Here is a 27,450-nt window from a genome sequence, read left to right as displayed (position 1 = left end):
GGAGGAAGGCAGATTCTGTAGTTAATTTTGGCCAATGGAATTTTGGTTAATGCAACAGAGAAATGTGTCTACTGCTGCTATTCTTTTATGGTCTTCAGGTGACTCAACAATTGAGTTTATTTATTTATGTTTATATATGTGTGTATATGTAAAAAAAAAAACAAAACAACACACCACACACTTATATAAAACTCTTATTGATAGAGTTAGAGCAGCTGGATCCAGCAGCTAAGGATACGGTACAGTCCAGAAAAATCTCAAACTACTTAAATTTAATTTGTGGGGTTTTTTTCCTCCTAGGATGAATTAATGGCTTCAGCTGTTTTTTTCCTTCCAAAAAAGCTGAATTTTATTATATAAAAATGTAGTTCTGTATTCTTTTTAAGTTGCTGTTTAACATTACTTAATGCTCATACAAACTTTTGTCTTTCCACCTAGCATTACTTATTGGTATATTTCTGTAAGGTTTTGGCAAGGGTAGTTTCTCTCCTTGTTTCTAAAGCTTACAGATACATCCTTAAATCAGTCTGCCTTGAGTGTAGTTCAGTGAAAACAGTTTCATTCTTCTTGACATTCTTATTCCCTCTTATGAAATGGAAAATGCAGCAATGAAGTTCTGTTGTTCTCATTCTCATAGACAGTGCAAGATACTCTGAAGAGGTGGGTAAAGCCTTTCCCTTAAAAGATTTGGCATGTTGCACGATATTATTGTGCAAAAGAACCAGCTGAAAAAAACTTTAGTTAAGGCCTTTCAATCAGGGTGATATCTGTGAGAGAGTTTGAGTTGATTGAAGCCTCCCAGAAGGAGAGAGAAGCTTACTTCATTAGTGTTGCTTGTTGAGAATGTCTTGTGAGGGCTGCTTTTGGTTCTGGGTATGCTAATTCTAATGTTTGCAATCTGTGCATGCAGACTGAGACCCGTGGTCATCCAGGCTGATTACTAGCTTTTAAGACAGCCAAAAAACCTGTTTCTGAACATGTTGGAGCTGAAGGTAAAAAAACCCAAGATTTTCTTAACTTCAGTGAAAAGGAAATCTGCAATAATTCAATATAATGGTCAAGTTGATCCAAAGAGGATCTTGATCATATCTCCACTGGTAAGAGCCAAATCAACTGTCTGTTTTACTTTTTTTGGAGGATAAGTTTTGATCCCCCCCCCTTTCTGTTTTTAAAATGTGGAAGATATTTAGTTCCAGGGAGGAAAAAATACAGAATCAGGGTTTGATACTTAAGGCTTTTGGGGAGAGATAATTTGTTATATGTGAATTTCTCTTCTTTCCTTGTATTGCTACAAACCCTAAGAAGGGTATCCTGAGAAGAATTATGAAGTAATTTATTTCCTCAGCACAGGCCTCTAAGTATTCTGTGTAGGTACATTATTGTTGTTCCAGTGTCCTGGATTCCTCTGGCTCTCTGGGTGAAAAAAATCTTGGCTTTCCAAAGGAATTAATACAAAACAAAACAACCTAAACTGCAAAATCTGTGTTGTTTAATTAAGGTTTAATCAGCATCTTTTGCTTTTTACACCTAAATTCTTCTAATTGCTAATTATTTCCCCAGTAGAGTCCTCTGTTAAGTGTATTTCTATCGATTTTGTAACCATTTTGAGCATTAACTTAATACCTTGTTGTACTGATGTCTTCATTCTTTGAACCTCTAGAACATTTCCAGTTAGAAGGAGAATTTCAGCATGGAATGAACTCTATTCCATATGATTGAATCTATTGTCTTTTTATTTAGTACAACCAAGGTGATTATGAGTTTCCCTGAAAGCCTAAGTGAATGATTTACATATTAGAACATGTTTAGTTCTTTTTCTGTGTTTCTCACAAGACAGTCTTTCAGATCAATAGGGTTTTATGGAATGTATATTCAGATTGTTTGAGAAGGTCTAATTCTGCATTGGAGTATGTCAGAAGTATGCAAGGCTGCCACTTAACACTCACTTATAAAAAATACAAGTCTTCTATTTCTGAATTTGGAGATATTTAGGAAGAGTATGTTTATGTCTCTTTCTAAGTAAATACCCTGTGGCTGTATTGTGGCAGTCAATGCCAAGGGAAAATCCCTTTTGTGAGCATTCCTCCTGCCTCTCTTGGGACATTTACATTTCCATTGTTGTCATCTTCTGCAGATAAGTCAACAGTGAAGGACAGGAAAATGGGGTAATGATTGGGCATCCAGTCTCACAGGTGGAAATGGATGAGATCTTTCAGAATGGTAATCTATTTTAAAAAGCCAGATGCTGAAAAGCTGGCATCTCTTCTCATTGGCAGTCTGGATAATTCCATCCCTTTCCATCCTTCACATCGTATATACATATATATATTTACATTTTTTGTGTAAATGAATTGTGTGATTAAGTCTCTGCATGTGACCCCTGACTGCTACATTCATTCTTATGGAGAAGATTTACTTTGGTAACAGTTATACCTTGGCAGATAGTGGATTATGGCTGTCATGTTGTAGGTGAATGAGGAACAAACTGAGGCCAGATACGGTGCATTTAACACTGAGATCTAAGAGGCCATGTGTTCCTGCAGCTTTACTGTCTGGAATGTGCTGCTTAGTGGCTTCTGCAAGGCTAGGGTGAGAACATTTAAAAAGGCACACCAATTGAGAAAACTTTAGTTACTGGAAAATTATTCTGGTTTTCTCCTCTCTGCATCTGTTTGAGAGTCTTTTTTTTTTTTTTTTTTAATGTTATCTACTATGTACTGAAGTTGGTATAATGAGAGACCTTTGGCTAGAGGAGCTGCTTCTTTTTGTCCTTTCCCAAAGTTGTAAGAACCGCTTTGGCAATCGTCTTTGTTTAACCTAACCCCAGAGCTGGCTTTAAGTATTTGTAATTCAGTTGTATGAAAAAGGCTACAAGGAATTTTTGAAGCTATTTTTGTGTCAAATTACTGAAACACCCAGTTAACCTTAAAAACATAAATTTAAAGAAAGAAAGAAGGAACTTATGTTGCCTGCTAAAAATGTACTCTAGTACAAGAAAATGGAGTTTATTTTGGTAAATACATAATCTAAAATAGTTGGTATAGATAATGAAACAATATAAAGTATGCATAGTTTGTAAAATAACACACGCATTTCTAGCCTTGAGAGTAAGCTAAAGTACAGATGTTAATTTCTCTGACATGCTTTCTATTATTTTGAATTGTAGTAACCTTAAAATCCTACAATCTTCAATGCTTCCCTGTTTTCCTTTTCCTTGTTTGAGAATGGGAGAATAAATGGAGAAGATGACGTTTCAAAGCTGTTATGTGATTTCCAAACAAAGTGGACTTCTGTTTTTAAGGATTATAATAGGCCTATCTAGGACCCAAGTCAAGGTTGTCCTGATTCAGGAATATAGGATTATTCTGATATGGCTACTCTATATGTTGGAGATCCTTGTTGATTGCAGAGTAATTAATATCACCCAATTGAAGAGACTAGAAGTACAACTTTAAGATAAATACATAGAAACCAAAGCAATGACTGAGAGCTGGAGAAAAGAATGAAAAGCACAAAAAGAGTTTTTTGACATGCAGGACTATTGATCAGAGAATTGAACAAAGGGGAGAAAGAAACAGGAGCTGTATTGTGAGTGTTTTTAGTTTTATGTCACTGATTTTCCTTTAAGTGTTGTTTTTTAACAGTATTACTTTCTTTTTTAGTTTGAACTGGCTCTTTAAAAATCGTATGGGATGGATATGACCTTGAAAAATAATGGGATTTAAAATTGTTTTGACTCTAGTGCAGCCGTAGTCTACCCCATAAAGGTTCCTTTTTGTCAGCACCTTCTCAAGTGGTACAAGTTTCCACTGCTTCAGCACCACAGGGTATATCTGCTACACTCAGTACCGTAGGTGAGCTAGAGAGCTGTATTGATGTCCAAGACCCCAGAGCCCTGCACGCCAGTATTGTGTGTCAGTAGGACAAAGGGATGGCGCCAACCGTCCTGCTGTATGCGCCAGTAACTAGAATTAATTACAAACCAATCGAATCCGTTGCAGCCAATTGGTAAACTAATTGGTAATTTTAGCTGTACATCTATATGTAGTTATCTGGATGCCTGTAACAGCGCTTTCAGAGCCACTTTTGTTCTGCTTCATCCTGCTTGACAAAATGGCCCTCATAGCTTTAGGGAGAAAGATGTGCATCAGTGAATATGGGGCCGCTCCAGCTGCTTGTCTTGTTTGTATTCCCTTGTTCGTAAAACATGACTCGGGTTACAGCTGCATGGTTCTGCTCTGATCATTTCTGATAATGTGTAGCTAAACATTCCTTAAAATAGGTTAAGCCATTTATTGTATTTTTTTTCCTGTGCCAAGTAACTTCAGAAATACAACTCATATTCAGATGTATTCATTTTTTTTGGTGCGGAGTATCTCAGTGGCAGACTTGAAAAGTAAATGATCCAGAATTTAATTTTGCTTTCTATGCTCTTATTGTTAGTAACAGTCAGCACAACTTAGTATGGGCTAACCTAAATGGACATGAATTGAATTAGAAAGCTGAAATTTTATTAGTGAAACTGAAAAAAGAACTGGCTAAAATACACGATTTGCTCATTTCTTGTAGCAGACTTTACTTAAGAATTATTCTGGTGCTCTAAACCAACTGCCTTGTAAGAAAAATTTTTGTTAGCTTTTTTGTGGAGTATTTCAAAACGAAGACCAACTTTTACATCAGCAGTGGTATTCTGTTTGATTTCCCTTGTGTTTGACTTTCTTGTGACTTTTCCCTTGTAACAACCAGCATATGCTCTATATCTGTCATACGTACTAGTTAAAAGGATACTTATGTGAAAACTGAAGCTGAATTTCAGACTTGCATTTGTGTTAAACAAAATGAATAATCATCCATATAACTTTATATGAAAAAGTGTTTTGCATACATTAAAGGTCCTTTTTCTATTATAAGGACAATTAAAAGTAAGGATGAGTGGGACATGATGTTACAAAAATGTGCATTAGTTACCTGTACTGTAGTAGAGTGTTTTTACTGTTTTCAGTGTTAAAAGTTTTACTGTTAAAATTTGTAGTTATACACTTAAGAACCAAGACATTTTCATTTGTAATTCTTCCCAAAATATTTCTAAGTAATAATTATTTGCTTTGACCAGAAAATTTCTCTTAATACTAGCAGGAATGACTTTGACGTAGTAAAGAATTTACAAAACAGCAACACTTTGTTATTAGTGTTTTTCCTTGTACCATAAAATTATGTCTATATTTTATACTCTGCATGTGAAGCTGATATAAGTTTTTGTAGAATTCTACCTTCATTTATGGATTTGTATTATTTTCAGCGTGTTGTCATCACAGAGTACAGTATAAATTTTTCTTGGCTTTGAAAGGGTAGTTATGAAAGCTTCTATTTCTGATTGACGTGATCTCGAATTATCTCCTTCAGAAATGCATTAATGTGCTTCGTTGGGTGACAATCAGCTCTGCTGAGAAGGTGCCGTATGCCTGTTGGCTGTGATGGTCTGTGTGGTTTTTGTCACATTCAGTAAATGATTTTTGAGTTTATATGTGGAATGTAAGTGATTTCCTAGCTTCCTGCATGGTAAAGTATTGCTTCTTTCTCTACCAGTGACAGTAGATAACTATAGTTTGCTCAGGGAACAAAGCTAAGAGTTTAATCATGTGGTCTTTTGCTCTGCTTTGCTCTGAAAAAATGGCACAATTGTTTGAGTAAAGACTGCAGGATCCCAACTTACCTTTTAATTTTTTACTGTTTCTGTATGTAAACTGACTTTAGTATAGTTACTACACTTGTACATTTGACCTAACTGGAAATGAGTACATACAGTCAATAATTTCTGAAAGTTAAGGATATTTTTGTCAGAAAGAAGTCTTCTAGTTCCCTCCTGTTCAGCCACTGGCATTTTATCTATTAATTTCTTCATGATACAGTGTGAAGTCAAGTTAATTTTATATGTCTTTTCATAACAGTTAATTTTATTTGTTAGAGACCAACACATAATTTACAAGTTTCTAACTACTTAATCAAGATTTTGCAGTATTTTGGATAGAACTCCAGCACGCTCACATAATTTCTGACAGTGTATGTTTAATCCTATCCAGGAATTACGGGATGGACTAGATTGCTCTTAAGATCCCTCCTAGTTGTGTTATTTTATGATAATTTGTAAATCTTTCAAGCCATAAAATATGTTCATGACTACAGCTTTCAGTGATTAATTCATGTAAAAATGCATAAATTCTTCAGTAACTCCATATAGTTAAAAAATAATTTTTAAAATGATAAAAAATTAATTGGTTTGTAATGGTCAAGAAGTATAATCTGGCTATTGGAGTTGTAAAGTCTGGACATGTAATCACTACATAGACAAGAATGTGCAATTAGTGACTTTTTTTCACTTGTTAAGGTGTCCTAATCAGAGAAGAGAATGTAAACTTTGCATCTTGCAGATTATTGTTTATTTCTCAGTAAGTTTATGTCAAACATGATGATTTTATAAACCAAGTATAATGCTGTGGTCTTTCTCTTTTTGCCTCTCAAAATATCACCATGATAGTCTTTTTGATTAAAAGCTGCTTTATTAGTACAATAGTGCTGATAATCTCAGGTGACAATAGAATGTCATTAATCTGGACGCATACAAGAAGACGTCATTTGAAAGTTCTGCACACTTGACAGTCCGTAGGAACAGGTTACAGTTTGCTGAACTTCAGAAGCATAAGAACTTTTTTCTAAAGCGGGGATCCCAGGATTCTCCAGAAGGAATTCCCTCCATCTGGTGCAGTTGCCTTTGTGTAGCTTTATGTATTTTTACTTCACAGATTAATCGTGACATTTTTAGTCTCCCACAGGTCTATCAGGTTTTACAGACAGCTTTGCTTATTTGATGAAGTATGTCCAGCATATTTTAAAAGATAACAATTCTGACCAAAAAATCCTGAAACAGTGATACTTATGTATGTTAGGAATTATTTTCTTGCCAAATTTTGCTATTTTGTCCATAGACGTTGGTTCTCGCAGAGATCTTAAGAAATGTGCACGTTTTTTGATAGGATAAATGTATCAATGTTTGTTCACATAAAAATCTTAACTATCTGGGCTTTTTTCCTTTCAGTTTTTTTCTTGGTGTTTTTTATAAGAGCGCTACAGATTAGTAAATCCCCACTTTCTTTTCAGTTCATTTAGTGGGGTGGGGGATTGTTTTTTAAATGGTTGATGTAATGGTTGCTTTTCAGGAAGTCCTGATGATGCTTGATAACTATGTAAGGGACTTCAAAGCATTGATTGACTGGATACAGCTACAGGAGAAGCTAGAAAAAGCTGATGCTCAAAGCAGGTAATTAGATTTATATATTTTTAATCTACATCCAAATACTGTCTCATACTAAACTTCATTTTGTAGCATAGATTCAGCAAATAGAACCAATTTTAATATTTGCTCTTGGGCATCAGGAAGGAAATTTTCCTTCTGGGGACAGAATTGGTGTGAGGACATAGAGGGGATTTTATCCTCCCTGGTAGTGTTACCAGTGAGGAGCTGTGCCGGAAATGGTAAAGAGTTTGGAAGTATAGTATCAGAAAGGTAAAACTGATTACATCATTACAGTTTGTGCCTAGCGTTGAATTTGTGCCTTGGTGCCTAAGTTTTAGCTTTGAGAGGTAAATGAGAAGTAAGGTTTTGCTGGTATAATTTGTGTTTGTACAAGATGGGAGAGCCGTAGTATGTGTGGAGCGATACACTCTAGTTCTTCCATTTTCCTTTGTTAGGTAGTGAGTTCAATCACTCAACTGCCTAGATAGAGACAAAAAAAATAGACCAAGCGTGACAGAGTGGGTTTTTTAGTTGTTTATAGGTTATTAATCCTGCTTAGTAGTACTGGAACCAGTTAAAAAATAATTTATGTAAGTGCTTTTCTGAATCTGTCTTCACCAGCACTGGGTTCTACAAGTTTAGTTTTGTTTTTAACTGCCAGTTGTAATTTTCATGTAATCAGATAGCTTCAGGAGCAAGAGTTAAAAATAAAAAAGAAGATAGCGTCAGCTTCAGTGAGATGCATAATGAAATGCTACCCCGGCTTCCACGTCAAACTACATCTGTTTGGATGAGAACATTTTACGTTAGTGGCAGTTAACTTAAATCAACCTGTTCAATTATCTTTGCAAGTACACATTTATCGGTAAATGTTATTGCTGACAAAGTTTGGTATGTCAGTAGTATGATAAAAGGAGGGGATGGTGATATATTTGGTTGCTTCTAAAGTTTTCTATGTACTGGAGATAATTGACACTTATATTAACCAAAGCACCATTTAAACTGTATTGAATGTTCTGTTACACAGCATAGGAAAACGTAGGGTACCTTAAATTGTGGCCTTTTATGTGCATTTTTATTGTCATTAGAACTAGAGGATATTTCCAGTCCTACCCCTGATCCTTTCTTTTTAACTGGTTGGTTTGATGTTTGGTGCCACACTGACAGTTAAAATAAGCATTGTAGTCCTGAGAGTATGCATTATTTTTGATATGGGTCTGGCTAATACAGTTTGGAGTTGTAGAAACATTTGCTAAGATGTATGATTAAATTCAGCAGTATTCATTAATACTTCATAGCATTTGTCGGTGCTGTTTTTCCTTTAAGGTGATAGAGGAATAGTTATTGTGAATTTTATTTTTAAACTTTTCTTTCCTGCATTTGCAGACCTACTTCATTAGCCTGGGAAGTAAAGAAGATGTCTCCAGGACGCCATGTGATGCCAAGTCCGTCAACAGATAGAATTAGTGTGACATCAAATGCTCGAAGAAGTTTAAATTTTGGGTATGAAACCAGATCATACGTTTATTAAAGCTAAAATAAGGATTCGTTTGAAGCAGAGTTCATGAATATGCTATTTTTCTACAGTAATCAATATATTGTTTTGCTGTTTATTAAGTCATATATGCAATTATTTGCATTCATGAAAGAAAAGCACATGGTCTGTAAAAGAAAATCCTATCAAGGACTTCATTTTTTACTTACTTTGTTATATATTTAATTACTGGTCATTCCGAAAACCTGAAGATAAAATACCGTTAGTGTATTTCATGTTATCTATTTAGTACTCTCTTCCCACTACAAAACAAAGGTCAAAATGTCTGTAATAGGCATTTTAAAATTGCCAGTGCATGCAATGGGAATGGCCAGCTGAGTGTGCAGAAGTGTAGGTCAAAAAGTATAAAAAAATATAAAAAATATAGGTCAAAAAGAGTGAATTTAAAGTGAGTTTGTGATTCTGATGAAAAGAAAAACTGATACTACTTTAAATATAGAGCATATTATATATTACAATAAAGCATCTTTTACTTGTTAAAATGAAAATGGCTGTTTGAAAGCAGTTCAACAAAAACGTGCATAAACACCAGTTTAGAGCAGCACTGTCTGGCACTGTTTTCAGTTCTGGAGAGCATGTATGTGTCCAATTTAAATCTTTCTCAGGGTGTGTTTTGTAGTTCATTAGGTTTGTTGGGATCTAGAGCACATACTATACTGTTTCATAAGTGGTTACAATGTCCCCAGCAGAGATGTAATATTAGAATATTTGGTCAGTACCTCCAAGTGTTGAACTCTCTTAAATTTTGAGTATCAAATATTTCTACAAAAAAATTGGTCCAGTGGTGCTAGTCTCTTTGTAGATATATGTATTGATACCTACCTGACAACATCTGAGTGGTGTCTGCTTAAATGCATCATGATGGGGAGAAGATATGCACAAGAAGTCAAATGAAAAATTTGAATCTGGTGGAAATCAATGCTTTTTTATTAGAACACAAACAACAGATCAGCGTAACAATGTCTTTCACCTAAGCTTTTTTTTGTATGTAATTACATGTTGCTATTGTTGCTGGAGCTGTTTTATTCACCATCACAGGAAGGTGATTAGCAGCTGTGTGTGTTAAAGCAACTAATAACAAGATGAGTTTCCTATGCTTCAGACCTGCAAACTTTCTTCTGTCTTAGTCTGCGTGTGCATCTCAAAGCAAGGCAACACCAGACAACTACAATATTTTGCGTGTGTGTGAGAAAATAGGATAGAAAAGAAGGGTTTAGACATACTTGGTGTACTATGGAAATTTTTGATAGAATGCTAGAAATTATTCAGAAAGGAATAGAGGACAGAAGAGAAGGTGGTGGTGTACCACTGTAGAAATTCATAGTGAATGACTTGTACCTGTGGTCATCTTCAACTCTTCCCAAAAGCAGTGTAGGAAAAGTACAGAAACTGGAAACAGGAACAATCAGAAGTATCCAACAGTACTGATGCAAAAAGAAGAGAATTTGGAGGAGAGATAACAAGAAGGGTATGACAAATAAAATCACTTACAGAGAAGATGAGTAGAAAAATTTTGTTCATTATTTTTCATGAAAAAGAATTGGAACTACTAATTAAAATGATCAAACACCAAGCCTAAAACAACAGAAGTATTTTTCAAGACTTTAGTATGTAGAATTTGTTATGCGATGCTTTGGATGCCAAAAGCATTAAATGACTTTAGAAATCAGTATCACAAAGATTAAAGTCCATCTTCAGTTATTAAACACAAAGATGTGTTTAATAAATTACAACAACTTTTCAGTGTAAATTGCTGCAACCTGGAGAGTATGCCAAAGGAAAAGTCATTCTGTACTGCATGGTTCCAATAGTCTCTTTGCTTGGCTGTATGGAACTATCAGATAGAGGGTACGGGGCTTGGCCTTTTTTCCTGGTTTCCTCACAGGAAATGGTATTGCATCCCTGTAGGATCAGTGGGGATTATTAAAAACAAACAAACCAACCAGCCACGTTTTTATAATTTATGGAATTATTCATGATAGGTTTTTTTTGATGAGTGACTTGATAAAAATAGGAAATAATGACAAATCGACATCTCACTGGGCTTAAAATAAGTGAACAGTCTAGCTATATGGGGGTTTTCTACACATTTGTTTGAAGCTTGCAAGATCTCCATTTCTTTATCCTTGATTTGCTTTAGCTAATGAGGCAGCTGAATTTGTTGGACTGTTTTAATCAGTGTTGTATGTTGTAAAGTTTGGAAAAGAAATCAGTTGTATGATTGCAGAGAAAATGACTCTTGCTACAGAAGAGAATTGGACGCTTCTTGAACATGTGCTTCTTGAATGTTACCATTTTCCAATTTAAAAAAATTTCCTTGCATTCACTTAAAACTATATAGGTTTTTGCTCTAAGCATTGTGCAGAAAATGGCAACTTTTTACAAAAAGCAAAACAAAATAATTAAAAAACCACTGCAGTTCTGTCCATCCAGAAATTCAAAGTTTGGGTGGTCAGCGTTATTTAGACTTTCTGAAAGTTAATAGAATGGCCTTCCATGTTTCCAATTTATTTTTGCTGAGTAGGTAATAGAAAATAGAGCTATACCTTTATTTACTTAACCTTGGAACAGTATGTTATGGATTTGTGTGATCTACATTTACAATTAAACCTGCCCTTTCTTGGACTTCCTGCCCACATGCTTTGTTAGACTCCTTGTATTAGTAATGGTTGCAGCCCATTCTGTACAGTTCATTGATGAAATTAGGCTGGACCTGGGAAGATGCAATAGAAGAGCTGTTATATTTGGCTGTAAATACTCACCATGTGTTTATTTCTATGATATTAAAATTTGGTATCAGAGAATGTTCCCTGTGGGGACTGTTTGTGCATCACTAGTGTTGCAGGTTTCTTCATTAGACATGAAAAAACTTTAACCTGAGAATGTAGCTTACTGTTCATTTAGTTTCATTGACTACTAAATATAAGGAATCTAACTTGGAAATTTTTCTCAATGTGCAGCACTGTTTTCTATCTTCTTCTGACTTTTCTGTGACTGGGAATATGTAATAGGCTATCAACGTAGTTATCCAATAGAAGCAAAAAAAACCCAAACCACGCCACTTGCTGATTTATTGCTGCATCCTTTTTTCTGTGGTTAGATTTATTTTTTTCATGAGGTAATTTATAGGGATTTTGCTGATGAGAAATCTACTGAGGCTTTAACGTTGAAGAACTATAAATTTAATTTTTTAAAACTGTGTAAAGAGAAAAGGACACAGGCTGTATGAAGAGTTACTACAATAAGCTTTTCTTGTCGTTTTATAGTAGGTTCCAGTTTTTGAAACTAGCTCTCAGTCTGAATCATTGAACACCAAGATTAAGGAGAGAGTGGGCTGATAAAGTTTTCTAATGAACCATTCTGTTATTTGATTAGACACTAAAAAAAGCTATGATTTTCATTTAGGAACCCTGCAGTGACAATTTCTGCAACACGCCTGGCTCCTTCTGGTGTAAGTTGGGCTGATAAGGTAAAAGCCAATCATGGAACTAAAGCTGCCAATCCTGAGCTAGCAACAGCACAAACCTGTCTGCCACCTCCAGCACAGAAGTCATCGCGGAAAAATGGCAAGTCTCTTTAAGTGGCTTAAGTTATTTTCACAAACTCTGTGGTATCAAGTTAGTTCAGAGTGTGATGACCTATTTTCAAACCAAAATTAAGTCTAATTTTGCAAAATACAATGTTTAAATTAAGTATTGAGATAAAAGATTAATGCAGCCCTACATTGGAATAGTTAAGTTTGAGACAAAGTTGTGTTTTCATGTGTAAGTAATATTCCACTGTATTTCCACTAACTAGAATTTGATATGTTAAAATACCAGTGCACAACAGCCTGAGAAAGAAAGGTCTTTGGTCACAAACTGACAATCTAACTGACTGCAGTTTGGAATGGTTTAACAATATAAAGAATAATACATGTTCAGGAATCTGTAAAAAAGAGCTCAAGATAGTTTTATGTGCCCAGGGAGACGATGTTACTAGAACTGTGCTGAAGTAACAATTGATGGGGTTTTTTTCTTTGAAGACAAGAGTTAACCACATTCAGTTATGAATTGTTTCTCTAAAGATTGTCCTTGAAGAATGCTTGATGTGGGGTCTTTTGTTTTAGAAGAGATTTGTTTAGTTGTAGACATAAAAAACTTCACCATTTGGTTTATAAAGTTAGTTTCTTTGCACACACTGGAACCCTGAGATTGTCTTCAGAGATGCATTTTTTCCATTTATTTTTTTCATGTGTGGTCCCGGATGACTTTCTGCAAAATAAGCAGGCAAGATGTAGAAATGGATATTCTGAAAGAAATTAAAAAGAAATGTTAATATTTTTTTTTTTTTTTTAAAGAAAAATTAGTGGAAGAGCATGTATTAATTTAAGATAGTTGTACGTTCAACCTAGTAGTAGTAGAAGTCATGTGTAGTGGTTTGGAGACTTGTGGTATGTTATGAAACAAAATACCTTGTCCAAGTGTCTTGCAATTTAACATAAATGAGTTCAGTAGCATGCAGATTCTTACGCTTGGAAAAGAACAGTCAAAACCGTGCTCTAATAATGGTTGGTTGAATGGGAATTGATTGATGCTGTTTGCATGAGGGAATATCTTGCTGTATATAGTTGCAGCGAGCTAGTTAGAGAATAGTGGCAGTTTGGCTGAGTTTTCAACACTGTAACTGAAGGTGTAATTCCACCTTTAATTTTTGCCAGTAGTTGAAGCTATTCATAATCAAACCTTTTTGTGTTGATTATTTCTCATATTAAAGTGAGAGACTCCAAGCTGTTGTTAAAATACCTTTATTGGGGATTCTTGTGCATAGGGAGAATTTTATTAGCTCATGGGGAATAAAACTGATCTGCACTTCCATAAGGATAACAGATTTTTAAGAGGCTAAAAGGAGAACAAAAGACCTTATCCCTATGTTAGTTTTAGGCATTTAAAGGGCTGAGGAGTCAGTGTTGTGCTGTGTTTTATTGGCCATTAACTGCAGCTAATAAGCTCCAAAAAGAGCAAAACCACTTAGGTCCTGTAGCACTGGCCTGTAAGTGTTCAGTGATATTCAAAATGAAGTGTACTATACAATTCAGACTTGAAACATTTCATTTTAAGAAATAACAGTCATTCCTTCTAGAGGCTTTGTTTATTCTGAAGAATCCATTATCTCCGACATTCGGCATTGGAGAATTTCGATGATTTTCTCATGGCTGCATTGTAATGTTTTTAACAAATCAAATTCTCTTTAGGAGCATGTTATCCTTTGCATGGAGGCTAGAATCACTTTGGTAAAATCAAATTAACCTCACTGAAGCACAAGAGAATCTGTGAAGTTTACGCAAAGGGAGCCACAAAGGCTCTTTGCATGCATTATTGAAGCAGATATGAGGCTTGTGTATCATCTGCTCTGCCTGTTCACCAGCTAATGCACTCATAGCTGTTAGGTACATTCAGGCCTTGTGGGAGGGAGGATTCCTCCTGCCACCCTGTAATGCTTTCTTGCCCACCCTAAATCCCAGCTGGGTCTTAGAGTGGCAAGATTTCCCTAAAACACTTTTTCTCCAGTGATTTCCAACAGCATTGTCATTAGGTCTCACAATGGTTTTGTGAAGTGGAAGAGTGGTATGATACTGTATCTGTTTCATGGTTGATGGAATTTCCAGATTTAACTAAGTAAGTCCTTAGGGAGAGAGAAAATGCATTATTTTTCCAGATATTTCTTTAAATTATTTTTTTTCTGGATGCGTAATTAAATGAGGTTAAATCATCCTACCTCGTTTCCCTCATTAATCTTAGTGTTAACTTCAGTATTTTAATGAATTTTAAAAAAATAATAATTTTGTCTTTCATGCTTGAGTGTTTTCTACAATATGAAACATGGTCCAGTCTTATTGTCTGACTGGTTTATGGCAGGAGAAAAGATTGGTTTAGTAACAGTAGTACAGTAGCCTAGCATGAAATTAATTCCCAGGTGCTCCTGGTAAGATTATACAAGTTTAAAGTGTGTATTAAGACTGGAAATAGGTGCTTAGAATTAGAATAATTGCTTATTGTTTGTACATAACTTAGGAGAAAGGGCAGTCAAGAACATGTAAACTTTTCAGAAATACTGAATGTTTTTGCTGTTGCCACACTTGAAATCTAGTTTTATTACTTATTATTGTTAATCTTTCCATGCTCATGTCCATAGTTGTGAATAGATGTAATGTAGCTAAGGCTTCAGGCTTTGCAGGACATACAGTCCTCTAAAGTAACTGTCCTGATTTGGACTCAGACATGCTGGCAGCTGATCTTGTGGAAGCATGCATAACTTCTGCATATTGAGAACAAATTGCAGGAACATCATCACAGACAGCAAAGGACTATTTATTCCTGACTGGGTTGTCAAATTATTATGCATAATTTCTGTTGAAAATTTTACATTCATTCTTTTTTTATCTTTTTTTTTTTGCCCCCCCCCCTCGTATTTTGAAGTGGCCATTAAAAGTAGTCTGACAACATCTCTAACTGAAGTCTTGCCTGTTAACCCACCATCTCTTGTTATGGTTTGTAAATTTACCACTCCTTGCACCACTACGTTTTCTCTGGTGTTTTTGTTCTTATTTTATTGTTCTGGTTTTCATGTCTTCTGCCCTTTAACTGTGTTTCGGCTGAGTTTATGTTTCTATATTTGCTTCCAGATTCTCAAGTAGTCATGGTTTTCCAAAGTGCCTTTTAGATGCAGTAATACTACTTTAGATTTAAAAAAAAAATTGGGGCTGAAGTTTAGTAATGAGTGGGGAAGGTCAGGTAGGCTTTGGTAGTCTGTTACTTGCAAGTAAATTTTTAAGGCGGCACATGCATCTCCTGAGGTAGAACCTTAGTTTATTGATGTTGCCAGTAAGACTGCTTGGCCAGTTCTTCCAGATGGAGTAACTTTGAAAGGATAAGGCCCTGGTGGCTATGAGGGCCTCAAGGTAACAGATGGCTTGTCACTTCCATGTAATACAAGAGCAAGCAGGGACAGGGAAGTTCAAATGAAACTAGAGAATGATCAAGGTAGTCAAATGAATTATTCATTGACAAAACTCTGGGAGTAATCAAACCCAGCATGTGATATTTAGCGTGTGGAGATGGCTACTGGGCTATATGAAAAGAATTCCAGACTTAAGGAAAAAAGTGAAGGAAGGGAGGAAGGGTGATGCCCTACTGAGTATTAACTTTGCTTTAGATTAGGAACTATGTGATCTAATGTCAATAAATATATTAGCTTTGCAAACTTTTTGTTAAAAACATGCCTGGAAATGACTGAATACTAAACTTATAAGTGAATTAAAATGAAAAAGTAACTTCTTGTGCACAGCTAGTTGTCAGATGGCATAAAACTGTTAAACTGATTCCAGACATTTCAATAGTTTAAATGCATGCTTGCGTTAAAAACTCTTTTGTATTTGAAGAATTCACCAAACAATATTCATTCAAACACAAGTATTTATGTGCTGTTAAAATAATAGGATGAGTCTTGAGTAATAATTATGACTGTGAACAAATACAAATTAAAAATTGAACATGTATGGCTTTTACTAAAAGATTAATTCTTACTGTAGTAACTGTGATTATGGCTTTGCTATGCTCTGAATAATTTTATTCTGATTAATTCTATCTGTTTTAGAGTACTGAGAAATATGCCATGAAACAAGGAATCAACTAGGCAAGGCAGGCAAGAATTTTTTTTTTTGGTAGAATTAACTTCAGTAGATATTAGTAAAGATTATCATTAGAAGATATTAGAAGGCATTAGTAAAATTATTATTAAGATATAGGTAAGATTAATCTAACTTATTATCTAGATGTTAGTAAAATTATCTTTAGGTAGTAAATACTACTAAAGGGTATCTCCTGATCTTTTTTAATGTAGAAAAGATGCCTTATGTAAGAGCTGACTTCAATTTTTCAGAACAAGTAGAAGTGAAATCTTGCAACAATCTTGCTTCGTAAGTGACAAGCAAAAGGAATCGTAATCCAAAAGTCTGCTGCATTAAAGCAATGGCAGTTTTTTGGTTGATTTCAGCAGTCTTCTGAACAGTCTCTTTGTTGTCTGCATATTACTTGCCAGGGAAATTTCTTGGCCAAATTTTATTATAAGCTATATACAGCAAAATCTTTGTGGTCCTACCAATTACAAAAGTCAGTGGGGTAGTAGCAGGTGTGATATACAGGGGGCCTAAGCAGTCCTTGTAGTCCTGCGTAATGCAGGGCCATATTCTATACAGGCTGTGTTCCTGGAGCTTTCTGCAGTAAATCTGTTTGTGATTCTTGCAGAATTAAAACCCTATTCCCTGGAGTACTGTTGGAGATAAGATTGTCTCTGAGAGAGTACTAGCGTGTTTCGATCGCTTGCTCCTGTGGGTAATAATATTTTTTTCCATGTAAAGATGAAGAAATGAAAATAAAGCCAAAGCCACTTACAGGGGTCAAATGGAAAGTCTGTGGTAAAGCAAAAAAATATAATCCATATATTTTTGATTGTCATTCCCCTCCCTAATCAGTGGTGCATACCAAAGCATGTGCAAGTGCACATAGGGGGAATGAATATAGAAAGGCTTTTTGCAGAGGTATGCTGTCTCTGGTTACCGTCAGTAATCTGAAGAGATCAACTGTAGTCATTCACACAGAGTTTTGGAATTTTGTTTACTTTAAAATATACAGCAAATTTTCTAGAGTAAAACAGTTTCAACAGTGAAATATCAAATTGAATTATCTTTTTGCATCTGTCATATTATCAGTATAGTTAAGGTTTGTGAACAATTATACAGTTATGTAAAAACAGCTATGGCATGAGCTGCTCAGCTAAGATAAATTTCAGTACAGTCCTGTTAACTTCACTGGTAACTCATGATTCACACCAGCCATTGGTCTAGGCTGCTGTGTTTTATCCTGAGATGTTAAAAGAACCCAGTAGTTAAATAAGCACTTAATGTTTGTGAAGTGCTAGTTGCCAAGTGAAGCAAACTATGAAAGTGCCATTACTTCTGGTTTAGGCTAATTTCCAGTTTATTGGTTACTGCTGATGTTGAACATCAGTTCAAATCTACCGAAAGTTAGTTAAGTCCAGTAGGTACAATGGTTTTATCTTTTACCTAAAATAATCTTCATTTTTATTGACAGTCCTGTGACTGTGCCACTGCAGTCCTTTGCAGTATAGCACTTCTAGTGAAAGTGTTGGTACCAGAATTTCTGTACTTGTTTTACAGTTGCCAGAAACATATGCCCCGGAGGGAAATTTAAAAAGACTCCAGGATTTTTTGACCATGAAAATTAATGTTAAGACACATCCTTTTTATGTACTGTAAATTGCTTTAAAATAAACATACATATTCTGAAAGGAAGAAAAAATATTTTGTTCTCTCATCTCCCTATGGGTGTGTTGCATATAGATGTTATTGGCAGTCCATAAAGATGGTTCACTTCTTGTAACCTAACCATCATGTGTTCCTACTGAAAGCAGGTGGTATTTTTAGAGAGCATAACGCTTTTAACTTACATTTTTTCAGCCACTTTATATTTTGCTTTTAAAAACCAGATCTCTAGAAATGCAAGTTTTAAGCCAGTCTTTTAAGTTGGTAATGTGCAATTCATCATAATATAAAAATAATTCAATTTTCTCACCACCCTTGGGTGTTTCAAATGACATTTTTTGACAACCAAGTAGACTCATATTTATTCATATTTATGTTAAACATTAATGTTTGAGCTCTGATCTTTATGCCTGAGCTACAGGACCATCTTTGTTAGTAAAAGCTTTGGAAATACCCAGAGAATGAATTTTGATATATAAGTTCTATTCTATTCTAGATGTTTTTCCCTCTGTAAATCAGGCAATTTAGTGTTGGGTTTTTGATTCTCTGCTCCTCCAGGTAAAAATAATCTCCCACACCCTTCTCTTCCTTTTATGTGAAAGATCCTAAAAATAGCTTATGCCAAAAGTATATTGGAAAATATGGTGCATAGTTAGTTCTTGAGTTTTTTGCAAGAACTTCTGTTCAGCAATTAGACATGCGTGAGCTTATTTTTCACAATTGTGAGTTGTACCATCAGGTCTCAAAAGAACCACAGTCATTTCAAGATGTATGGGAAATTATGTGTTGGTATTAATTGCTGGCCACAAAAATGTTGTATATGGAGAACGGTGTTCACCTTGATGTTCTAGAAATGTGATCACACTTAAGACCTGATACTTTAGGCAGACAAATGTAACTTTGAAGGCTTTTCAGGTATGTACCAAGATTAGATATCAGAAATGTTGATCAGCAAGTTGTATTTAACAGCTATTTAGTCATCAAAGTGAATTGAAGAAAACTACTCTTCTATTTTCTCCTTCAATTTGCAGTCCCACTATAGCAATATTTTGCTATTTCCTGGAATCCAGGAAAAGAAATTTTCCAAAAGCTGACACTGATTAGTGTATTTTTATGAAACAAGTGGAAAAAGTAAGGTAAACATTTCTGGAATAGTAAGTTGCATTCTGGACAATACTTTCCACACTAAGATGTGCAGTAACGTCTGTGCTTGCAGAGATTTGCACTTTCATGAAAGACCTCCAATGTTACTGTTGCTAGAAGGAACAACAAGGGTGTGGTTGCTTTGTTGTGCTTTACCATCTAGTGAAATAGCAGTATAGACATGAAAAGCTTAAGTACATGTTGCCTTTCTTCACATGGTTTTGTGTATGAGTAGCTTAGCTTCTTGAAATAACAGAGCTGGTCCCATGAATAGAGTTGTTCAGTGTTTGTGAAACTGATAGCAACACTTGAAGTAAAAAGCTTTGCTAAAGAATATTTCATTGATTTTTTTTTTTTCGGTATTGATTTTTAAAGAGAACATTTTTATCACACAACTTGTGTAATACTGTAATAAAATAGTTGTTTATAATACTTCTATTTATAAGTCTCCCTTTCTTACGATGGAGTGTTTTATATTTTATGTAGATCGAAAGGATGCAGAGGGCTGGGAAACAGTTCAGCGTGGAAGGCCTGTTCGATCTCGATCCACAGCTTTGGCAACAAAAACTCCTGTAGCTGCAGAATCACTAAAGTCCAAAGGTGACAGTGACAAAGAAAATGTAATTTCACCGCCATCAGAGAATAAGTGCGGGAGTTCGCTCACTGACAGTGGTGCATCCAAAAGCACGGAGCTTGTACAGAAAGATCGTTTACATCAGTCTGAAGGTCCTCTTACTGAAAGGACTCAGGTCAGTACAATTTTGAACCATTTTCTAACCTTAAATCTTGCAACTTTTTCTTTAGAGCATTTTCTAAAGGTAGTGTGGTCTAGAGGTTTTATTCACTAACCAGATTGGAAAGGGATTTAAAAATAATGGCTATTTCAGTTACATTTATGGAAACACGTTAAGATGTTGGCACAAATAGGCAAGTTAAAAATCATGAGATGAACCATATATTTTACAATGCTGTGGACAGGTTTTGCATGTTTTCCAAAAACTCAGCATTAGGCACATCTCATACGTAGAAGGATCCAACTTTTGCAAGGTTATGAGTAACTGAAATAGACGTGGAGTTATTTGCATCACTCACTGTAAGGTTGCCAGGTATTTTGCTAAAATCCTTTTGACTCTAGTGACTCTAAAAATCAGTATGTTACATTTTGTTAATTTTGCAAATGCCTCTTGTTAGTTCACAGCACACGCCTCGGAAAACAATGGGGGCACTGGCACACCAATGCAAGAAGATTCCTCAAAAACAGTTTCTGAGATACCTCCGGTTCTCACAAATACTGACTGTACTTCAGAAACTCTGCAGATTAATGAAGCTTCCTCCCTGATCACTGATACTATAGACAGGCATCAAACGGAAAAAGCTAAGACTGAAACTGAAATGGATCCCTCAGATATTTCAAATGTGAGTGCTGTCAGATTGGTAAGAAATCTTATAAGAATTCTGAGTAAATAATAGATATAAGCCTTAATTTTCTCATTCTGTGTTGCGTTGCACAGTGTTTATTGTTAGCCTGCTGTAGAAATTGTAGCAAAGTCTGTAAGGTACTTACTGTAGGAAAAATAATTTTTTGCACAGATACTTTTCATGACAGGATTTAATTCCAGTAGAGTTCCTGAACTTAAACTAGAAAGATAGAAATGCATTATTTGGAATAGAGAGATCTGTGCTCTCATTACTTTTTTTACATATATGTTTGCCATAATTTTTCATTTCCTTCCACTATCAATCATTTTAGGTCAGACTCTTTTTAAATTCTTACTCCAGTTTTGCTAATTATTCAAACTGGAAACACATGGCATATCCAAATTCTGTTAGAAACAAATGTAGACCTCTGCCTTTTAAGACTAGCTGAACTGCTCTCTTGGGTCTTCCTATACAACTAGCAATTTGGATGAACGCCATTCTTAAGCAATAAATGTTAAGTTTTTTTATGTGGCTTCCTGAAAAGAATGTTCTTTCTTGTCTGTAGAATTCTGCAGGTTTCAAGGTGTGTCTGCTTTACTGGGATTCTCTGAGTGGAGAATTGCAGTAATGCTACGTAAAATCCAGGTTATTCTTTCAGGTTATGTTTGTTTTGTTTTCTTCAGAAACTAGATTAAAATTCTGATTTGCAGCAGTTTTCCGGTAAATAGCTTTCCCTTTAACATCTTTTACAAAGATTTCCAAGTCAAGGATTTGTTTGTTTTTAGAGCTGATTTCTAGCATCTCATCCACTAACGTTGATTCAGATTCTCAGCTATTTACAGTTCAGGATGCTGACAGTTTGGTGGGATTTGTGTCTCTTGTGAGCATTTTACTACTGATTAGTTTGCTTTGAACAGAGATTTGTGTGTTGTGGCACATTGTTTGGCAGCCGGAGTGGAAATGAACCAGTCAGTACTGGACATTAGAGAAGGAAAAGGCAAATCAGTCAGCATATTCAGGCTTACATTCTTGCCTAAGTATTTTGTCATTCATGTTGAAAAACAAGTATAGCCTGAGATTCCGTTGTATTAACTGTGGTAAATTTTACAGATACAGTTCATCTGCAGATCCATTTTAATCTTTAAATAATACTTTGGCACATGATTCCTTTTCTGGAGATAACAGCAGGGCATGCCATTAACGTTTCAGAGTATGCATTGCATAGTCCCTAAGACTAGGTATTTAGAAGAATAATTAGAGAACTGTCTTTGTTGCTGTTTATGACAGCGTTCGTGTAATACATTTTGGAATGAATGTGAATGGTAATTAATTTCCTAAGTGTTTCATGTAGCTATTAAATGAGTAATAGTTGCTAATAGTTTTAGTGGGGTTTGTATTTCAGCTACCTTCGCAAAATATAGCAGTAAAGGAACTACAAGTAATTAGAAGTTGAACAAAATATCGTATAATTCATATTAACTATATGGAAACACTTTTTTGTGCCTGCTACTGATTTTGGTTTTTTTCTGGTTTCATGTTTCCTACAGTCTATGGCAGAAGTCCTTGCTAAGAAAGAAGAGTTAGCAGATCGTTTGGAAAAGGCAAATGAAGAAGCCATTGCTAGTGCTATTGCAGAAGAAGAGCAATTAACAAGAGAGATTGAAGCAGAGGAAAACAATGACATTAATATTGAGACTGACAATGATAGCGATTTCTCTGTGAGTGTTAAATTTATTTTAAAGTACCCAACTTGAAGCCGTCTTTGATGTCAGCAGAGTATGAATATAGAATTTGTTAGTGTTTGGTTTTGCATTAATGTAATCTGTTTTACATGCAAATAAAGTAAATAATGTCATGTAATAATTATACCATACTGTCTAAGGTATATTTAGCTAAACTCAGCAGCACAGTGCTGCTGACTGGTACAAAGTCCTCTGATGTTGCAGTCATTGTCCTGCTGCCTATTTCTGTGTGCAAAACTGGGAGACCTGGGACTTGTTATTTTCGTTGCTACCACACAGGAGCTACTCTAGGTTGAAGCAGAAGTCTCCATTTCTACTGTCAGAAACAGCAGGGACAGCATCCATCTTTGAGATGGCTAGTTCAGTTTGGAAACATTGCTGAATATGGCTGAGTTGGCACTGTTTAATATGTGTGTACACCTGCGAATTGAGGTTTATGTTTTTACGTCTGGATCATATTAAATTTCAGGCTAGTATGGGTAACGGAAGCATATCTTTCTGTGGTATGTCTATGGACTGGAATGATGTTCTGGCAGATTATGAAGGTAAATATTCATATATCACTGTGCTTATGTTGAAATGACAGTAAAAGTTAGAAAAATGCCCTTTTTACTCATGGCTAGTTAAGGTTTCAGAAGATCCCCCTAACATTTAATTATTATTCCAAGTTACATTATTTTTTATGTTATTTCCTTAGGAAAGATGGACTTGTGTGTTCAAACTATCTCTGTGTGTCTTTGTTTTTCAGCTCTCTTCTCCCATCTCTATTAGAATTTTAAAATTAGTTACACAGTTTATCTTAACATTTGGATAAAAGCGTAATAAAATCATTAAGCATTGAAAATGCACAGGGATTAGACATGCTTCAGTCTGTGTTTGCACCTTACCTAAGTTCAAGAGAACCCGTTTGAGAGAGAACTTGTAAGAGGGACTAAGCCTCGTTAATTGCACTTCTCCCAGAAAAGTGTGTTTAAATTATCTAAGACTTTGTTTTCTTTATGTACAGCTCGTGAATCATGGCGCCAGAGTAATTCTTGGGGAGACAGAGTGGAAGAAGAGCCTGCACGTCCACCTGGACATGGAATACACATGCATGAGAAACTGTCGTCACCATCGCGCAAAAGGTTTTAGAGTTGTTACCTGTCTTGATTAGCCAGTTAAAACAAGCAACCAAACTCATGGCTGCATGGTTCATAAATCTACTTTCTTTAAGTCTGTGGGTGGAAAGTGTTATAGAAATCAGTATATTATTTTCATAATGAACTAGGCTTACGCTACATTGTCCATTAAATAAAGATTTGAAGACTAGAAGAACGGTATTTACATTTAGGGGAAATTAATTGCCCTCCGGTGGTCTGTTTGTTTGCTCTTACTGAAAATGACATAGAAATGTTTGCAATGCTGTCAGTTAATGTTGTCTCACTTGCTTTTGCTCTGCTTTGTTTTTTATTAAAAGAACAATAGCAGAATCCAAAAAGAAACATGAAGAGAAACAAATGAAAGCTCAACAGCTGAGAGAAAAGTTACGTGAAGAAAAGACACTGAAGCTTCAAAAATTAATGGAGAGGGTAAGCTTTCTGTAATAAAAAGGAGCTGGTCTGCTGCCTTTCAGTAAAGCTTTTTTTTTTTTCCACGTAGTCTAGAAATGTTAGAGATTAAAACTAGCGGTGAAACGAAATTTTCCTCGGAGTCTGAGTTCACATAGTTTTCACAGATGACTCGTACATCACAGATATTACAGAAAGCTTTAGTTCAAATCATGAACTTCTATGAGAGTGTTGCTGACGTACTATACTGACTCAGATTCAGGGAATGCATGAAAAAGTAGAAATGTGTTGCATGTATCTGACATAAATGGTAAAACTCACCAAACTGAAGCAGTTAGCAAATCAGTATACTTTGGGTTAAACTTAATGTAGGCTTTGTGTAGAGCATTAAAATGTTTTATTACTGTAAACAAAGCTTCAGATATTGGGAAATTTTGTGGAAAAATTCAGGCCTTATTTTCAGTTACTGTACTAGTAATGAATTTACTCATTATATATAGGAGAAAGATGTACGGAAATGGAAAGAAGAATTATTAGATCAAAGACGAAGGATGATGGAGGAAAAATTACTCCATGCAGAATTTAAACGTGAAGTGCAGCTACAAGCAATTGTGAAAAAAGCACAAGAGGAAGAAGCTAAAGTAAGTTATTCTGTTTTAAAGGGGAAGTATTTAATAGTTATGCTTGTATATGTTTTATACCTTGGAGTGCTAATGAGTAGGTTGTGAAGGATGGTGCAAGTTAGATATGAACACATGTAAACTGTGAAGCTGATAAATGCTGATCTCTCTCTAAAATGGAAAATTTTTCTCTAATACGAATTTAAAATTAATTAGCTGTCATTAGACGTCATGGTGGGTTGGACTGGAAAAAAAGATGGGTTGAAACAGAGAGCTGATAGTCATCTTGCTGCGTTTGTTCCTCACAGAGAGTATGGCAGCATTTTCAGTGATAACTAGTCCTCCTGGAAGGAGTAGAAGATCTTATTATCAATTCTCTGCTTTCCAGCATGTAAAATGAGAAGTGGGGAGAGCTCATTGCTCTTGTCCTTTGTTAAACATCCATTCTAGATCCAGCATTCTGTGTCCTTAAACAGTTCTTTTGCTGTGTTTTGTACCACTAATGTTGTTAAACAGTTGGAAATAAATAGAAACCTACAGTTAGCACATGGCAATTATTGTAAAATAAGTATTTTGTTTAGTTCTCTTCTGACTTCAATATGTAATTTCATAAGATGAGCACTAGATGAATGCTTTTTGGTTTACCTTACTCATATTACTTTGATAAACACTGTCACGATTTAACCCCAGACAGCAACTAAGTACCACACAGCCACTCACTCACTCCCCCCCACCCCGGCCTGGTGGGATGGGGGAGAGAACAGAAGTGTAAAGTGAGAAAACTTGTGGGTTGGGGTAAAAGCAGTTTAATAATTGAAAAAAAAACCAAAACATAACAACAACAACAATAATAATAAAATTGTAAGGAAAAGGAAAATAACAAAAGGAGAGAAACAATATCCAAGAAAGACAAGTGATGCAAATGAAAAACAAGTGCTCACCACCAACCGACTGATGCCTAGCCAGTCCCTGAGCAGCGGTAGTCCCTCCCGCAACCTCCTCCTTAGCTTTATATGCCGAGCATGATGTCATATGGTCTGGAATATCCCTTTTGGTCAGTTGGGGTCAGCTGTCCCAGCTGTGTCCCCTCCCAACTTCTTGTGCCCCCCCCCAGCCTACTCACTGGTGGGATGGGATGAGAAGCAGAAGAGGCCTTGACTCTGTAAGCACTGCTCACCAGTAACGAAAACATCCCTGAATTATCAATGCTGTTTCCAGCACAATTCCAAAACATAGCCCTCTACTAGCTACTGTGAAGAAAATCAGCTCTATCCCAGCCAAAACAGCACAACATAAATGAAGTATTTTATTTTAAAGGTGGTTTTTCCCAAGTGAAGATACATGCATCTCCTTGAAACTAAAATGTTACATTATATAATGACCATGTATCCCAGCTGTGATTGATGCAGCTGTTCATCCGTATTATTTAAGATAACCATGACTGTATTGGGTTTATGTGGCAAGGTTTTGGTAGCAGGGCAGTTACAGGGGTGGCTTCTGTGGGAAGCTGCTAGAAGCTTCCATTACGTCCGACAGAGCCAATACCAGCCAGCTCTAAGACGGACCCGCTGCCGGCCAAGGCCAAGCCAATGAACAATAGTGGTAGCACCTCTGTGATAACATATTTAAGAAGGGAAAAAAAGTTGCAGCGGGCACATAAATGGCAGCCAGAGAGAGGAGTGAGAACGTGTAAGAGAAACAGGCCTGCAGACACCAAGGTCAGTGAAGAAGGAGGGGGAGCAGATGCTCCAGGCACCAGAGCAGAGATTCCCCTGCAGCCCGTGGTGAAGACCATGGTGAGGCAGGCTGTCCCCCTGCAGCCCATGGAGGTCCATGGTGGAGCAGATATCCACCTGCAGCCCGGGGAGGACCCCATGCCGGAGCAGGTGGGTGCCTGAAGGAGGCTGTGACCCCGTGGGAAGCCCACACTGGAGCAGTGTGCCAGTGTGCTCCTGAAGGACTGCATGCCATGGAAGGGACCCGCGCGGGAGCAGTTCGTGAAGAACTGCAGCCCGTGGGAAGGACCCACGTTGGAGAAGTTCGTGGAGGACTGTCTCCTGTGGGAGGGACTCCACGCTGGAGCAGAGGAAGAGTGTGATGAGTCCTGCCCCTGAAGAGGATGAAGCGGCAGAGACAATGTGTGATGAACTGACTGTGACCCCCATTCCCCATCCCCCTGCACCACTGCGGGGGTAGGTAGAAAATCCAGGAGTGAAGCTGTGCCTGGGAAGAAGGGAGGGGTGGAGGGAAGGTGTTTTGAGATTTGGTTTTATTTCTCATTATCCTGCTCTGGTTGCTTGGCAATAAATTGAGTTAATTTTCCCCAAGTTGAGTCTGTTTTGCCCATGACTGTAATTGGTGAGTGATCTCTCCTGTCCTTATCTTGACCCATGAGCCCTTTGTTATATTTTCTCTCCCCTGTCCAGCTGAGGGTGGGGAGTGATAGAATGGCTTTGGTGGGCACCTGGCATCCAGCCAGGGTCAACCCACCACAATGACAAAACTGATTTAGCTTTTTTTACTTAGTCACTGTTTCTGTCTCTTGGATTAGAATGATTTCTAGATTACCTAATTCAGTCTAACATACCTTCATTATTATTTCATTGCACTGGTGTGACTTCTGTAATCATATTAACTAAATCACACTTGCCATAATTCCCCAGCTAAGCAGGTGTTTCAAATATTGTGTGTGTTTAAATGTGTAAGATCTGCTGCCTCTTGAGGTTCTTGTGTTCTGGAAGTAAAGGTTAATTGGGCCAGAAGGCTTTAGAGAAATAGCTGATGAGTAGTATAGCTGAAGGCCATGGTAAC

The 27,450-nt window shown here is 36.3% G+C and overlaps 1 protein-coding gene across 8 annotated transcripts in view; it reads left to right on the top strand.

Moving 5' to 3' along the window:
* The window catches only part of SCAPER (S-phase cyclin A associated protein in the ER), a 171,174-nt gene that overhangs the window by 23,688 nt on the left and 120,036 nt on the right, over window positions 1-27,450 (top strand). For 7 of the 8 annotated variants that reach the window (XM_052807636.1, XM_052807630.1, XM_052807634.1 and 4 more), the window contains 10 exons: window positions 7,215-7,315; window positions 8,678-8,794; window positions 12,252-12,412; window positions 19,798-20,060; window positions 20,503-20,745; window positions 22,278-22,448; window positions 22,942-23,017; window positions 23,479-23,596; window positions 23,929-24,040; window positions 24,520-24,660. In XM_052807636.1, coding sequence (XP_052663596.1) covers window positions 7,215-7,315; window positions 8,678-8,794; window positions 12,252-12,412; window positions 19,798-20,060; window positions 20,503-20,745; window positions 22,278-22,448; window positions 22,942-23,017; window positions 23,479-23,596; window positions 23,929-24,040; window positions 24,520-24,660 — 1,503 coding nt within the window. The remainder of the gene's footprint in view (window positions 1-7,214; window positions 7,316-8,677; window positions 8,795-12,251; window positions 12,413-19,797; window positions 20,061-20,502; window positions 20,746-22,277; window positions 22,449-22,941; window positions 23,018-23,478; window positions 23,597-23,928; window positions 24,041-24,519; window positions 24,661-27,450) is intronic. The other variant, XM_052807632.1, reaches the window with a different exon arrangement.

Source organism: Harpia harpyja, chromosome 14 (assembly GCF_026419915.1).
Source record: "Harpia harpyja isolate bHarHar1 chromosome 14, bHarHar1 primary haplotype, whole genome shotgun sequence".
NCBI classification, from domain to species: Eukaryota; Metazoa; Chordata; class Aves; order Accipitriformes; family Accipitridae; genus Harpia; species Harpia harpyja.
This window is presented reverse-complemented; position numbering and strand designations above follow the sequence as displayed.